This window comes from Vespa mandarinia, chromosome 23 (assembly GCF_050613455.1).
Source record: "Vespa mandarinia isolate Hongniang chromosome 23, ASM5061345v1, whole genome shotgun sequence".
NCBI classification, from domain to species: Eukaryota; Metazoa; Arthropoda; class Insecta; order Hymenoptera; family Vespidae; genus Vespa; species Vespa mandarinia.
Genome location: NC_140832.1, coordinates 2,625,001 through 2,639,431, shown reverse-complemented (window position 1 = coordinate 2,639,431; position 14,431 = coordinate 2,625,001). Strand labels below are relative to the sequence as shown.

General features: G+C 32.7%; 1 protein-coding gene across 2 annotated transcripts in view; it reads right to left on the bottom strand.

Moving 5' to 3' along the window:
• Positions 1 to 14,431, bottom strand: part of LOC118444410 (uncharacterized) — a 346,025-nt gene that overhangs the window by 153,345 nt on the left and 178,249 nt on the right. For both annotated transcript variants that reach the window (XM_035872659.2, XM_035872660.2), the window contains exons 4-5: positions 9,734 to 9,943; positions 7,715 to 8,801 (exon numbers count right to left, since the gene is read on the bottom strand). In XM_035872659.2, coding sequence (XP_035728552.2) covers positions 7,715 to 8,801; positions 9,734 to 9,943 — 1,297 coding nt within the window. The remainder of the gene's footprint in view (positions 1 to 7,714; positions 8,802 to 9,733; positions 9,944 to 14,431) is intronic.

The window sequence follows — 14,431 nt, the reverse complement described above, 5'->3', positions numbered from 1 at the left end:
CGTGTTTACATTTATACGCTCGTAAAAATTAAAAACTATTAGAAAGTAATAAATATTCGATATGCAACGTAATCGATCATAACAATTTTTTTCCCTTTTCTTTTTTTTGCTTTGCCAATTAAAAAGAAAACAATATATTCCATTTTAGAATTCAAATTCGAAAGGAAATTCAAGATCAATAGATTATGATATATAGAGTACGATAGTATCATTATCAAGGATTAAGATTGATTCATGATGTTAAGATATTTGTAGATACAGATGGGACAGATGAGAAGAAAACGTGGGGTTGAAGAGACGAGAAGAGAGAGAGTGAGAGAGTGATGGGGATGGGAGGGGAGGGGAGGGGAGATTGTGTAGATATTAAATTAATTAAAAAAGAATAAATATTGATATGAACGTTTGAAATTAAATACAATCGATCGTAGATCTTTTACAAAGAATTTTTTTCTTCTACTAACCTCGCAACATCTCTCTCTCTCTCTCTATCTCTTTATCTCTCTACCTCTTTATCTCTCTATCTCTCTCTCTCTCTCTCTCTCTCTCTCTCTCTCTCTCTCTTTGGTTAATGTATATAGATGAGAGAATATAGAGGTGAATAGCCTCTATTGTAGAAGCCGCTTGATTCTCGCTTAAGTAGATATGATTGAGGAGGGCCGCTATAGGGAGGATCAATGAGTTACTAACAATAAGTATAGTAAGGCTATGAAACAAACGTTCAATCAATCTGCCTAGGGATGATCGGCCGTGGTATATGTACATATATCAAAACGTTTTAATTCGATCGGGGGTGGAGAGGGTAGGGGGCCGGGAGAGGAGGGTAGGGGGGAGTCTACCATCAGGTGCATCTGGTAGTCACTACCAGAAGCGTTTACCAACGTCTTGGTTCGATGATCGATCCTATCATGAACGATTCCACCTTTCGAAAAGACAATGCACGCTTAAAATACAATGGAAGGGAAGGAAATGACGGACGTAGATTGATAATTTCGTTCATTGATAATTTTTTTTTTTTTTTTATTTTTTCTTTTCTTTCTTTCTTTCTTTCTTTCTTTTTTTTCTTTCTCTATCGTACCAACGTTTTGCATGAAATTCTTATTTTAGATTTTAATACTTTGTATGATATTATTAATAATGTTCAGTGTTGGAAAAAATGTTTAATTATCATTCATATAAATTTTGTTTTAAATATATATATATATATAAATAATAATATAATATATAATAGTAAATAGGATTATATACGTATCTCTATGTACATCATACACAATGAATTTAATATAACAAAAATTGTAACAATTATTTGCATATTCTTTTACAATTTAATATATCATCATGTTTAACATTTAGAAAAATTCTATCTACTAATTAAAAACAATTTTAATACTTTTTATCCTTTTAGAAATCATTGTATGTACGTGTGTGTGTGTGTGTGTATGTACGCATTGGTGTGTGTTGAACGCTTAACGAAACTGTGAGTACTCGTTCTCACCAAAGTGCGAGCGAGAATAAATAATAAATAATCTCGTGAGACTTGTATACCAAGTCATAAGAGAAGAAACACTCACGAAGCTTACTCAAGAGGGTCGTTTACCTCTGGATGAAATTTCACGGTAGGGAATATAATCGTGCATATACGTGAGCGCGCGCGCGAGCACGCTAAATAAAGAAGTTGTTATATGCCTTTAATGGTTTCAACCTACAGAAAACAGATCGTTCCATATTTTTATCAAACATCTTTTTTTTCCCCTCCGTAAAAAAGAAAAAGGAAAAAAGAAATTTGATTTATCATACACGAAACATATAAATGAAGAAATAAAATTGAACTTATTCTTATTACAAATCACATGACATATCATTAAATTAATCCGATATTTACGTAGATTCATCGATCGTGTACTTGTTATTTTTCTTTCTTTCTTTCTTTCTTTCTTCTTTTTTTCTGTTATTTTATTTTATTTTATTTTATTTTATTTTATTTCTTTTTTTCATTTAATAGTTATAAAATCAATTCACTATGCAATCAATCGAATCGATCATTAAAACAAATATTTATTTAAAACGTGTATATGCGAGATGTCGAAGACAGATGACGAAAGAAAAAAGAGAGAAAAAAAAAATAGAAAAAGAAAAGAAACGAAAAGAAAAATAAATTGCAATAGCAATTGGAGTAATAAAAAGGAAACAAAAAGAAAAAAAAAAAAAAAAAAAAAAAAAAAAAGAAAGTAAAGAAAAAAACCCCGTTCAAAGAAAATCGAATAAGATTCGATGTCTCTCTCTTTCTCTCTCTCTCTCTCTATTTCGAGAAATGAAATGAAATAAAACATAAGAAAAAAAAAAAAAAGAAAAAAAAAAAGAAAGAAGAAAATAAAAAAGAGAGAAAAATATTACCGTCGACTTTGTAAGATATCAGATTTATTTTGCTTTTTATAAAAGAAACGCCGAGATGCCGTTGTAATAAGCGAATATAACTGATTCCATTGGATCGTCCCACCCCACCCACAACCCTCCCACTCCACATTTCTCATCCAGTGGCTCCATCAAAACACCTTACTCCCCACCACCATTTACAATTGCCATAGACTTTCGTGGATGTTTCGTGAGTTAAGTTCATTCAGGCGTGGGTTGCGGTTTCATGTCATGTTACCAGGGATATGTGTCCTATGTGGAAGTAGACCTGGGACTCACGCGAAAAGGAGTAGGTTGATGTTAGGGAAAGGCTCGAGAACGAGTAAGTATGTTCGTGTACGTTAGTAAGTAAGTTTATATGTGAAAGAGAAAGAGACAGAGAGACACACAGAGAGAAAGAGAGAGAGAGAGAGAGAGAAGTCAATGAGTGGCACGTGCTAATGAAACGCGACAACCAACGCGAAGTCATGTCCGATCGCGTGGCGACGGACGCCAAGAGCAAACCGCCCCGCAGGTTGCTCGATCGTGACGGCAGGACGATGAACGGGCGAGCATGTAATGTCCGATTATGCACTTGATCGAGAGGTGATCTCGATAAATCGCCGAAAGCCATTGAAAGATAATCTCAGATAATTCAGTTCTAAATATTCCCATTGTATTTATTTATGCGTTCTTTGTTTTCTATTCCTTTTCCTTTCTCTTTCATTCCCTTTCATTTTTTGTCTCTGCTGTTTTTCGTTCATTCGTTTGTTTGTTTGTTTGTTCGTTTATTTTTTTTTTTTTTTTTTTTTTGATGCAATACAAGTTATATGGACCATTTGAAGCGTGTCAAGATTAATAATATTGTCGATTATGATCGTAATCGAAGAATTAAAATAATCATCAAACAATCGTTAAATAAGGAAAAAGAAATTTTTATATAAATATATATATATATATATATATATATATATATATTGTAAATAAATAATTCGTTCGTATTTATTCGATATATCGATATATAAAATTATTAAGTACTGTAATATTATTAATTTGCTCGAGATATTCTTGAAACTTATCGATTGCAAAGAGAATGAAAAATTAAACCATTTCCTTTAAACAGGATAGTCAAACGAGAAAAAAAAATGACACGCGAGAAAGAAAAAGCAGAAAAAAAAATGAAGGACATGAATCGTTTGTCAATAAATAAATAAATAAATAAATAGAAGAAGAAAGAAAGATAAACGTCATCGAAAGATAATTTTAACAATTACGAATAATCCGGTTGTCATTAGGAATGATTGATCGATCGAACGGCATTAAAATATTTATCTCACGGATCTTCGAAATTCAATATGATCGATAATACAATTGTAAAATGACGATAACTCGTAACGAATAACTAGATAATATTAAAAGACCATTACAAATTGCGGAATGATGTTTAGCGAGATTTAACCCGATTAGCGAGCTTCGGACGCTCCTTTGTTTAAAGAAAAAATTCGCGAGAAAATGTGAAAAATTCTAGTTGGCATTGGAAGCAAGCGGTCGTCGTTCGTAGAGAGAAAAAAAAGGGGTTGGGGAGGGAGGTTGGGAAAATATAAACAAAAAAAAAAAAAGAAAAAAAGAAAACTTTTTCTAGGAAGGGAAAAAACTGTAAAACTGTAGTATGTAACTAGGTATATCGAACTGTGTCGTTGTCCTGTTTCATTAGCAGTCGTATACCCATTGACGAGTTCGTTACTCCGTTCATTCAGTGTCCTAGCGAGAGGAGGCAGGCAGGTCACTTGCCTCTCTCTTTCTATCTCTTTCTCTATCTCTGTCTCTCTTGGTCTCTGTAAATACAGACACCGGAGAGCGAACGGAGTCGCCGTTCCAGACACAAAAGTCAAGGAACCTTTGGAATAGCAAGAGCCGCTCTCGCCAATTGCCGTCACCACCGGCACCGTGTGCCCGTAACAGTCCGCAACGGTCCGCGGTATCTGCGGTCTCTCGATCTTGGACTTAAAAGACTCTGAGCTAAAAGCCCTGCCGAACGAGTACTACTCTCCTCCATCGCCCCACTATCACCCCAATCCCCTCCCAATCCCTTATTCCGTCCTTCTCATTCTTCTCTTCCTCCTGTTCTTCCTCCTGCTCATCCTTCTGCTCTTCCTCCTGCTCTTCCTCCTGCTCATCCTTCTGCTCTTCCTCCTACTCTTCTTCTTCCTTCTCTTCCTCCTTCCTATCCTGTGTCATTCTTATTCCTCGTATTTCCTTCTCCTTCTTCCCTAACTCTTCCTCTTCCTCCTCTTCCTCATCGTTTTACAGTCTTTATCGTGACGTCGGTCCAATCAGTCATTTCCTTTTACTGTTTTCTTTTTCCACCGTTCGTTTCTTTCTTTTTTTCTTTTGTTTGTTTGTTTTTATTTTTCTTTTTGTTCTCCTTTCTCTTTTTTCTCTCCCTACTGTTTCTTCCTCTGTTGCTCTTTACTGAATCTTTCTTTGTTTTTCTTTTCTCTTAATTTTTTGTTTTCTTTTTCTCTTATTTTTCTCTCTCTCTCTTTTTTTTTTTTTTTCTTTTATTATTATATCATTGTTATTTATATTCTTTTGTTGTTGTACAATTTTATAAAGAAGAACTTTCTTCTCGATGATTTTATTATTTCGTAATTTGTAATTTCTTGTTTTGTTCTTTTCTTTTTTTTTTTGGTTTTTTTTTTCGTTCACGATTACTTCATTATTATTCATTATTGTCAATGATATATATATATATATATATATATATATATATATATAACTTTTATTTATTATACAGCTTTGTAAAAAAATATTACTTTTCGATGATATTTAATATTGTTCATTTTCTTCTTTTTTCAATTTCCCTTTTCCATTATAATTAATTCATTATTATTCGAATAATTATTCATATAATATATAATATGCCTTTTTTCTTTTAAATGTCCAATTTTTTTCTTCATTTATTTATTTATTTATTTATTTATTTATTTATATTTGTATATCGTCTTTCTCTCTTTCTCTCTCACTCTCTCTGATCTTTCTATTTCAACTCGAGATAACACGTCTCCGAAAGAAAATATATTTTAATTAACGTCCATACTCCTTTTTTGGGAAAATTTTCAGAACTCCAGAACGAGATCATAATCCGTAATTCTTTTACGTCGTTTACGTAAAATGCGATGTGGAAATATGATATCAAAATTTGTCTCCGTATAACGAAGTACATACATACATTACAATACATACATACATACATACATGCATACATTTGCACGTGTCGGAGATTACAGCTGATATTTCAGTGATAAAGCATCGCGAATTCGTGGGTTCTCCTTTTTAAATGGGGAATAGATGCATGAGAATGAGAGGGGGGAAGGGGACGCTCGGGGTCGGTCAAACAGGGTGGAGGGAGAATGGAAGGATACAAAATGAGATCTCTCTTAAGCAACAAAATAAAAGTAATAAAAATAAAAGAGAATAATTGAAGGAAGGAAGGAAGGATGAAGGAAGAGAGGGAACGTGGGAGGATAAGAAAAAAAAAAAAAAAAGAGATCGGCCCAGTCAGGTCCAGTTGAGTCGAGTCGAGTCGAGTCGAGTCGAGTACAATCTGGTCCAGTCCGGTCCGGTCACGAAACTTCAAAGTTCCCGGCATGGAACGGTTCGAGGTTCGGACGAGTTAAGAGACTCTCGGTGTAACGAAGAGACGGGAGTGACTCGTTTGGACTTCTACGGCGAAAGATCGAGTGACAAGCGAATACGCCGACAATTTGCATACCCGTTCGTTACAATCACGCCCTCGTGCCGCGCGAAAGTCATCGCTCGTTAACGACGTCCCTTAGTAACGAAATACTCTCTCTCTCTCTCTCTCTCTCTTTTTCTCTTTCTCTCTCTGTTCGTGTCTCTATGTATTTCTTTTTCTGCCTTTAACACCTCATCTAATCTAAGATACTTAAAAAATCAAATGTCATATCTAAATTTCCATTAGATTCTGATCTGTTCTTTTTTGTTTTTGCTTTTGTTTTTGTTTTTTTTTTCTTTCTCTTTTTTTCCTTCCTTTTTTTTTATAACACCAACGAGTTCACCTTCATTTTTATATATATATATATATATACATATTTTTTTTTAATATCGAATTAATCGTTAAAAAAATTATTGTTAATTATAACGGATCGATCGATCAATCTTATTTGTTATTGTATATTATAATTATATTTTTTATAATTAATTGATAAGTGTTGTACGATAAATTATATATAGTTGTATTAAATATATATATATATATATATATATATATATATATATATGTATATCTTGATTTAACGTGCAATATATGCTCCGAAATATATTATTATACGATAACGCAAATATAAAAAGGTATGCAACAATACTTACAACCCCCTTATTTATGAATCAAGTTAACATATACAAAAGAAAAAAAGAAAAAAGATAGAAAAAAAAAGAAAAACAAAAAAGAAGCTCAAAAATCGTAATAAAAACGATTAAAAAATTTTTCAATAATGTCGTAATATTTAAAAAAAGAATCAAGAAGAAAAAGAAGAAATACAAAGAATAAAAAGAAGAAGGAGATAATATTGAAATAGATTTCGTCTGATAAAAACTCTCTCTCTCTCTCTCTCTTTCTCTCTCTCTCTGTCTCTCTGTGATCCGTTAATGCAGTAAATTTTTTCGCAGTAGTACCTACTTCGGACGACAAACACGAGTGGTAATTCAGTTCGCGAGACAACGTCGAAGAGAAAGACTTTTCAATAGTCATCGTGGTAGGAAGTGGGCACTCTTTGGATGGCGCGGAGTATCGCCCACGCCTTTCGTTCTTCTCCTAGGAAATTTCAAGTTCGTCGTCTATTCGGCTTTGTACGGGTCGTTTGTACTAGAATAAGAAGTCTTCGTTGCTCGGTAAATCATATAAGCCGTATGCGTAAAAGTCCGTCGAGAGAAGTAAGAGAGGCGAAAGAATATGAATATACGAATATACGAATACTTGGTACGAATACGAATACGAAGAAAATATAATAATAGTATGAGTGTAGAGTGGCTGTTACGGCAGCTGACGCGGCTTGAACTAGAGAAGTCATTCTTCTGAAAGAAACTTCTTGGCGAATCACTATTACCGCACGTCGCAAGACGAGAGAAGAGAGAATTCGAGAAGGTGGAGGAAGAAGAAGAAGAGAAAAGAAAATAAAAAGAAAAAAAAGAGAGAGAGAGAGAGAGAGAGAGAGAGAAAAGGAAAGAATAGAAAAGAGGAAAATCAAGAAGAAGAGGAAGAAGTAGTAGAAAAAAGAGTCGTAGAGATAAAATCAAAACTCACCGAATCCCATACGAACTTCCTCCTCGTCGTCGCTATCGATATGCTTGATACCAGCAACTTCAAAGCTTCTAGCACATTGATCTTTCCTTGATTTAGTAGATAGAGAAGAGGAAGATGCCAGACCGCAATCACACTCGTCTTCAGCACCGTGTTCGCCGCAGGCACAATCCTCACCGGCACACTTGCATCCAAGAAGAGGATCGTCCGTGTCTATGTTCCTACATGCAGGACAGGGAAATGTAAGATCATCGAGGGAGACCCTCTCGATCTTTCGTTCAACGGTGACGAGAAGATTGGCGATGTAAGTCGGCAGTTCCTCGTCGGTAACGTCCTCGAGGTGTCGAGCCTTCTGGAACCGTTGTTGATGTTCCTCGAGTTGCTCCTTCCTCGTTTCCCTCCTCGTATCAACTTCCTGCCTTGCTACGAGTTGCTCCAACCTAAGGGGACTCTTTAAATCCTCAGGGGCTATCGGCCTGCTTCTCATCTCGCATCTACCACTTTCCTTCCACTTTTCCATCGTAGTTGATGATATTACTTTGGCGCACCTTTTCACTTTTGCCGAAAGACTAGTTAAAGATTCGAAACTTTCCTCGTATGATTCTTCTTGTATCTGTTGTTGTATCTGTTGTTGTTGTTGTTGTTGAGAATATTTTTCGAAAGCACCTTCGTTATCTTCTATATCGTTCTTCCAACCTATGACGCTCGACACCGAACTCGATTTCGTTACCGGCGTCATAGCCGTCAACATCGTATGCCCAACATCGGACTCTTTTTCTTCTTCTTTAACTTCCTTCGATCTATCTTCCTCTTCCTTATAAATTTTACCAGTTTCTCGCGACCTACGACGTGCTCGGGCTACCGTCAATGTCGCACTTGTACTAGCACCGCTATTCGGGCCCGTCGTCGTCGTCGTTGTCGTCGTTGTTGTTGTTGTTGTTGTTATTGTTGTTGTTGTTGTTGTCGTTGTTGTTGTTGAACCGTGTTGAGTTTTTCGCGATGGCTCTCGCCAATCCATAAACTCGTCCTCGCGCTCCCAACCGAGGATCCCTGGGGCCCTCATCGACGTTGCTCGCCAGATCACTGCTATCTGAAATATCAACCATTTTTCATTCATTAGAAATTTAGAGAATATAGAGAAATATAGAGAATCTTTTGTAATCTATGTAATCTTTTAATTATTTGATTGTAGATTGGTAAAAAGAGAGAAAGAGAGAGAGAGAGAGAGAGAGAGAGAGAGAGAGAGAAGAGAAAATATTAACAGAGAGAATTTCAATAATTATATAGGATATATACGTAATAATTTGGATATGTATGTATATATGCACGTACGTATATACAGACGTTTTAAAAAGTTTTACAATAAAAATTTATATTTATTTCATTTGATCGGGCCAATAATTATATTTGGAATTCGTTAATTGAATATTTTTTTTGTTTTTAAATAAAAATACACTAAATGCAGCGTTTTTTTTTTTTTTTTTAATACGATACAAAATATTGAAAATTCACTTATTGGTTAAGTGGATACAAAAAATTAAAGAAAAAATTGTGTAAATTGTAATTACTATTATAGATAGATATATTATTAGATATTACTATATATATATATATATATATATATATATATATATATATATATATACATTAGCGATTTTCCTGTATACATAAAGAAACGACATTCGCATATTCTCTATTGTTCGATTAGATCCGCTTAGAGCAAGATGCTTCGGGAGAGGAACGATCATCACTAAGGAACGTTAGGAATCCTCAACACCTCCTCGATGTTCAGGACCATCCTTCGCGACGAATACATGCGAAAAAAAAAGAGAAAGAGAAAAAGAAAAAGAAAAAAAGAAAAAGAAAGATGTATATATATATATATATAAAAACCAAAAAAAGAATAAGAAGACGATGGTTGGAAAGAAGGAAAGAGAAATAAGAAAGGAGGGGAAGAAAGAAAGAGAAAGAAAGAAAGAATGAAAGAAAGAAGAGGATGGAAAGAAAAGGGACGTGACTCACCTCGACGGTATTCCGCTCGACGATTTCAACAGCAGCAGCAGCGGCCACGGCACCGCTCGACAAAGTGCTCGCAGTTACGGCTGCACTCCGCACGCAGAGGTAACATTCCCCGAGTCTTAGTGCCGAAGCTTCGAGCTCGCCCAGCTGGAGGACAAGGGCTCTCCCGCCTATCGTAAGAGGCCAACCTTCAGGCACCACTAATTCATTACCCTGCAAATCGTTAACAATCTTAAGTTAATCCGACTGGTACTTCATTCATCATAACATGATAATGATTTGAATGATGATCATTATGTTAATTCGATTGGTTATATCATTCATTATCATCATCATTTACAATCTTACGTTAAAACGATTCGATTATTTTAATTCATTAATCTTGAAAATTTTTTAACGATATTAAAAGTTAATTCGTTCATTAATCCTACAAAATCGTTAACAATTTTAAGTTAATTCGATTTGTCATTTTAATTCATTAACAATAAAAAATTGTTAATGATATTAAGTTAATTCGTCCATTATCCTTGCAAATCGTTAACAATCTTAAGTTAATTTTAATGATTATTTTAATTCATTAACCCTGAAAATTGTTAACGATATTAAATTAATCGCATAGATATTACATTCATTATCCCTAAAGATCATTAATAACACCAAGTTAATTCGATTGGATATTTCATTCATTAACTCTAGCAAATTGCTAACAATCTTAAGTTAATTCGATCTGTACTTCATTGATTAAATCCAACAAATTGCTAACGTTCTTAAGTTAATTCGATCGGTATTTAATTCATTATTCCTGCAAATCGTTAACATTCTTAATTTGATTCAATTGAATATATCATTTATCAATCCAACGAGTCATTGACAATCTTAAGTTAATTTAATCGTTCTTTAACACATTATCTTGAAAATTTCTAAATCATTAGCCTAATACGCGAACATATCATAATCATCGATATGATTGAAAAATATTAATGCTTAATGTGGATCATTATAGTATAACGTAATGTACGATATAACATTATCTTAGAAAGATTTATGTATGTATGTATATATATATATATTTATTTATTTTATAATTAAAAAATACTCTAAAATGGTGAAAAAAAATTTTGATTTATATATAATAAATACAATAAATTCTATAGATTTTCTATATATTCTAGATATTCTATATATATATATATATATATATATATATATATATATATATATATGCACATTCTATACAAGTTAGAAATCGAGAATTGAATACGTTACTTTGAAATGCATTATTAATAACGTTGATTCAAAGGTAATCGGAGTTTCAAGGAAGGGAAAGAACGAAAGGCAGATTAGGGCGAATTCCCGAGAGGTTTCGTTCTCTCTCTCTCTCTCACTCTCTCTCTCTCTCTCTTTCTCTCTTTCTCTCTTATCTCCCACCCTACGCTGACGAGTCGGAATGCGACTGGAATTTAATCGGATTCAAATAGTGTTGCACGTGCGCAGTACAAGAAAGAAAAAGAGACAGAAAAAGAGAAAAAGAGAGATAGAGAAAGAAAGAGAGATAGAGAAAGAGAGATAGAGAAAGAGAGAGAATCAAGTTGGAATGTATACCCCTGTTAGTACCCACGCGGGACGAGTACCTTCGAAAGGCGCAGCAGAGACACCTTACGCTTCGTAATGCTTTGTAATGCATCGCCCACGTGCGTCCTATGTATGGCACGCAAGCAATTAGACTAGAAGAAAGTAGACACCCTATGTGTGATAAGTCCCTCTCTTAACCAAAGTTCCTTACATTCCAAACGACAAAGGTCGGACTATCCTTAACTAGTCAATCTATTCCTAAAAACTTTTCATATGGTCGATAGAATTTCATTTACTTCGTATTAAAAAGATATCGTCGTTTAATTTTCCAAGACTTTCGATTTATTTATTATAAAATAAAACTAGGAAAGAAAAGTAATATTAAAAATTGAAATTGATTATGAATTGAAATCGACAATAATAAGTAATAATTTATTAATGGCATCGTACGATTATTAAATTTTCTACGAACTATAAGATTTTCGATATTTCTTATTAATATAAAATATTTAAATATATATATATATATATATATATATATATATAAATATAGATAGATATAGAATTATTATTACGATTAAAGATATAAATAATAATAAAATTTATTTAATAACAATACAATTCTTTCCTTTTGTATACATGAAATTATATATATATATATATACATATATAAATATTATATTTATATATAATTTCATTTTCGATTCAAGAAACGATGGATTAATTTAAGACATTGATTTTATCGTTTGTACGATTTTGCCGCAAAGTAAAATAAAGTAAAGTAAAGTGAAGTAACTTAAAATAAATAAATAAATAAATAAATAAATAAATAAATAAATAAATAAGTAACTAAATATGCAAGCAAGCAAGCAAGCAAACAAGTAAGTAGTTATACCGTCGTTCGGGAACTTAATTAAGGTGTGCTTGACGACGACGCGTTTGAATATAACGCACGTAGGTAGAGAGACAGAATTCGAGATAGTAAGATTCCAAGTATTTATGTATGTATATAAGTATACGTGCCGAAGCTTTAGCCATCGCGTGTCCGTGTCAGTGTCGCGTGCCGTGCGTCTCAAGGCACACGCACATACACATACACATATATATACACAAATATATATACATACACACACACGCATATATACACATACATACACACACACCAACCAACCAACCAACCAACCAACCAACCAAACAGCCAACCAACTCAACCATTTTCCCTTCGCGTGTTTTCTACTTTGTCCTATCCTCTCTTCATCGTCAGCTTACGTGCTAACGCAAAGTCCTCGAACAGGAACTGGCCCAGATTCCTTATGTCTATCCTTATTTGCTTAGGAAAAGTGAGTAAGTGGTAATAATCGATGTAAATAATGAGAAAGTGAATGGAGATTTGTAAATGGTAACTATCTCTTTCATTTTTCTTATTACTTTTCTTTTCTTTCTTCTTTTTCTCTTTTTTTTTTTTTCATTTTCCCATATTAATTTGATTTAATCTATTCAATTGATATCCGATATTTCGTATAGAAGAGAATAGTCACTTTTAACTTCTATAATTACGAACAATTTTGAAAGATATTTCTGGTCCTCACCTGTTAACTCCTCTCTACTCCCATCATCCTTACAACCCCTTTCTTCATTGCTAATTTTAACCCTTTCGCTACGACGAAATTGGCCAACTTTGTACTGTCGTTTTTCTAGGTCACTAAATTGACTTAGCGAACGTATAATTAGAGATAATTTTATCGTCTGATATAACGTCTAATACTTTTGTAATAATTATGCAAATTTTAATATTCGTTTATTATCGATATAAATAAATAGAAATTGTAATAGCCTATACTCGATTGTTATAAGGATATTAAGATATAATAGGTTAATTGAAAATTTTTCATTCAAGTAATAATCTTAATTTATCTTAATTAATTTTAATTAATGTATTTTAATCATTTTTATAATTATTTTTAATATATAACGAATCTACAATGTTCAATGATTATAGTAATCTTTAATAAGGACAGAGATAACGAACTTAATATGTAGTTATTCAACTTTCAATATATCAACAAATCTAGCTCTGCTAGACGTATCTATCTATCTACCTATCTAATATATATATATATATATATATACATATATGTATATATGTAACTTAAATAACGAATAATAATTTTATTCGATTAAATCCGGTTAAATCCAATTTTGATATCCGGTCAAAGTGAATTTATACGAAGTTTTATTCAACGATAATGAATCTGAATATATCAGAATTCATTCGATTTCGATAGAACGGAAATCAACTCTCGCTATAAACTATAACATTCAGTTATCTAATCATCAATAATCGAACAAAATTAAAGTGATTATGCTATATCAGAGAACGATATATATATATAACATATCTTATGATATTTAAAACTTTGATATTTTTAATAGATATTATTTTAAATAATTAATTGGAAATTATTTAAGGCTCTATACAATTTAATTTTATCGTACAATCTATTGTAATTTTATTATTGTATTATAATTTCAATAAATACAATCGAAAAATTTTTATTCGATGACACTCAACGTCGTCGTCGTCGTCGTCGTCGTCGTCGTCGTCGTTGTCGTCGTCGTCGTCGTCGTCGTCGACGTCGTCGTAGTTAAATTGGATAAATCCAAATTTTGATATCTTGCCAAAGCGAATTCAGTACTAATTATATTATGTTATCCAACGATAACGACTCTATATATTCAGTATTAATTCAATTTAGATACAAGGAAGTCGACTAACCCTAACTATATCATCTAATCAAATCAATATTTAATATTAAATCTTAATTTAAATCAATATTTAAATACAGTTAACGTAAATTATATTTAACCAGCGAATTATTTATATATCAAAAGTATATCTGTATTTTAAATATGATATTATCGAAATAAAATATGAAAAAGTTTGACATTTGATTAGGATGTTTTTATCAATTAATTGTAAATTATTCGAAACTTTATACAATCTATTCTCGTAGCAATAAACAAATACAATCGTAAAATTTTATTCAACGACATCCAACAATCGACATTCGGCGTCATCGTTGTCGTCGACGTCATTATAGTTAATTGGATAAATTCAAATTTTAATAT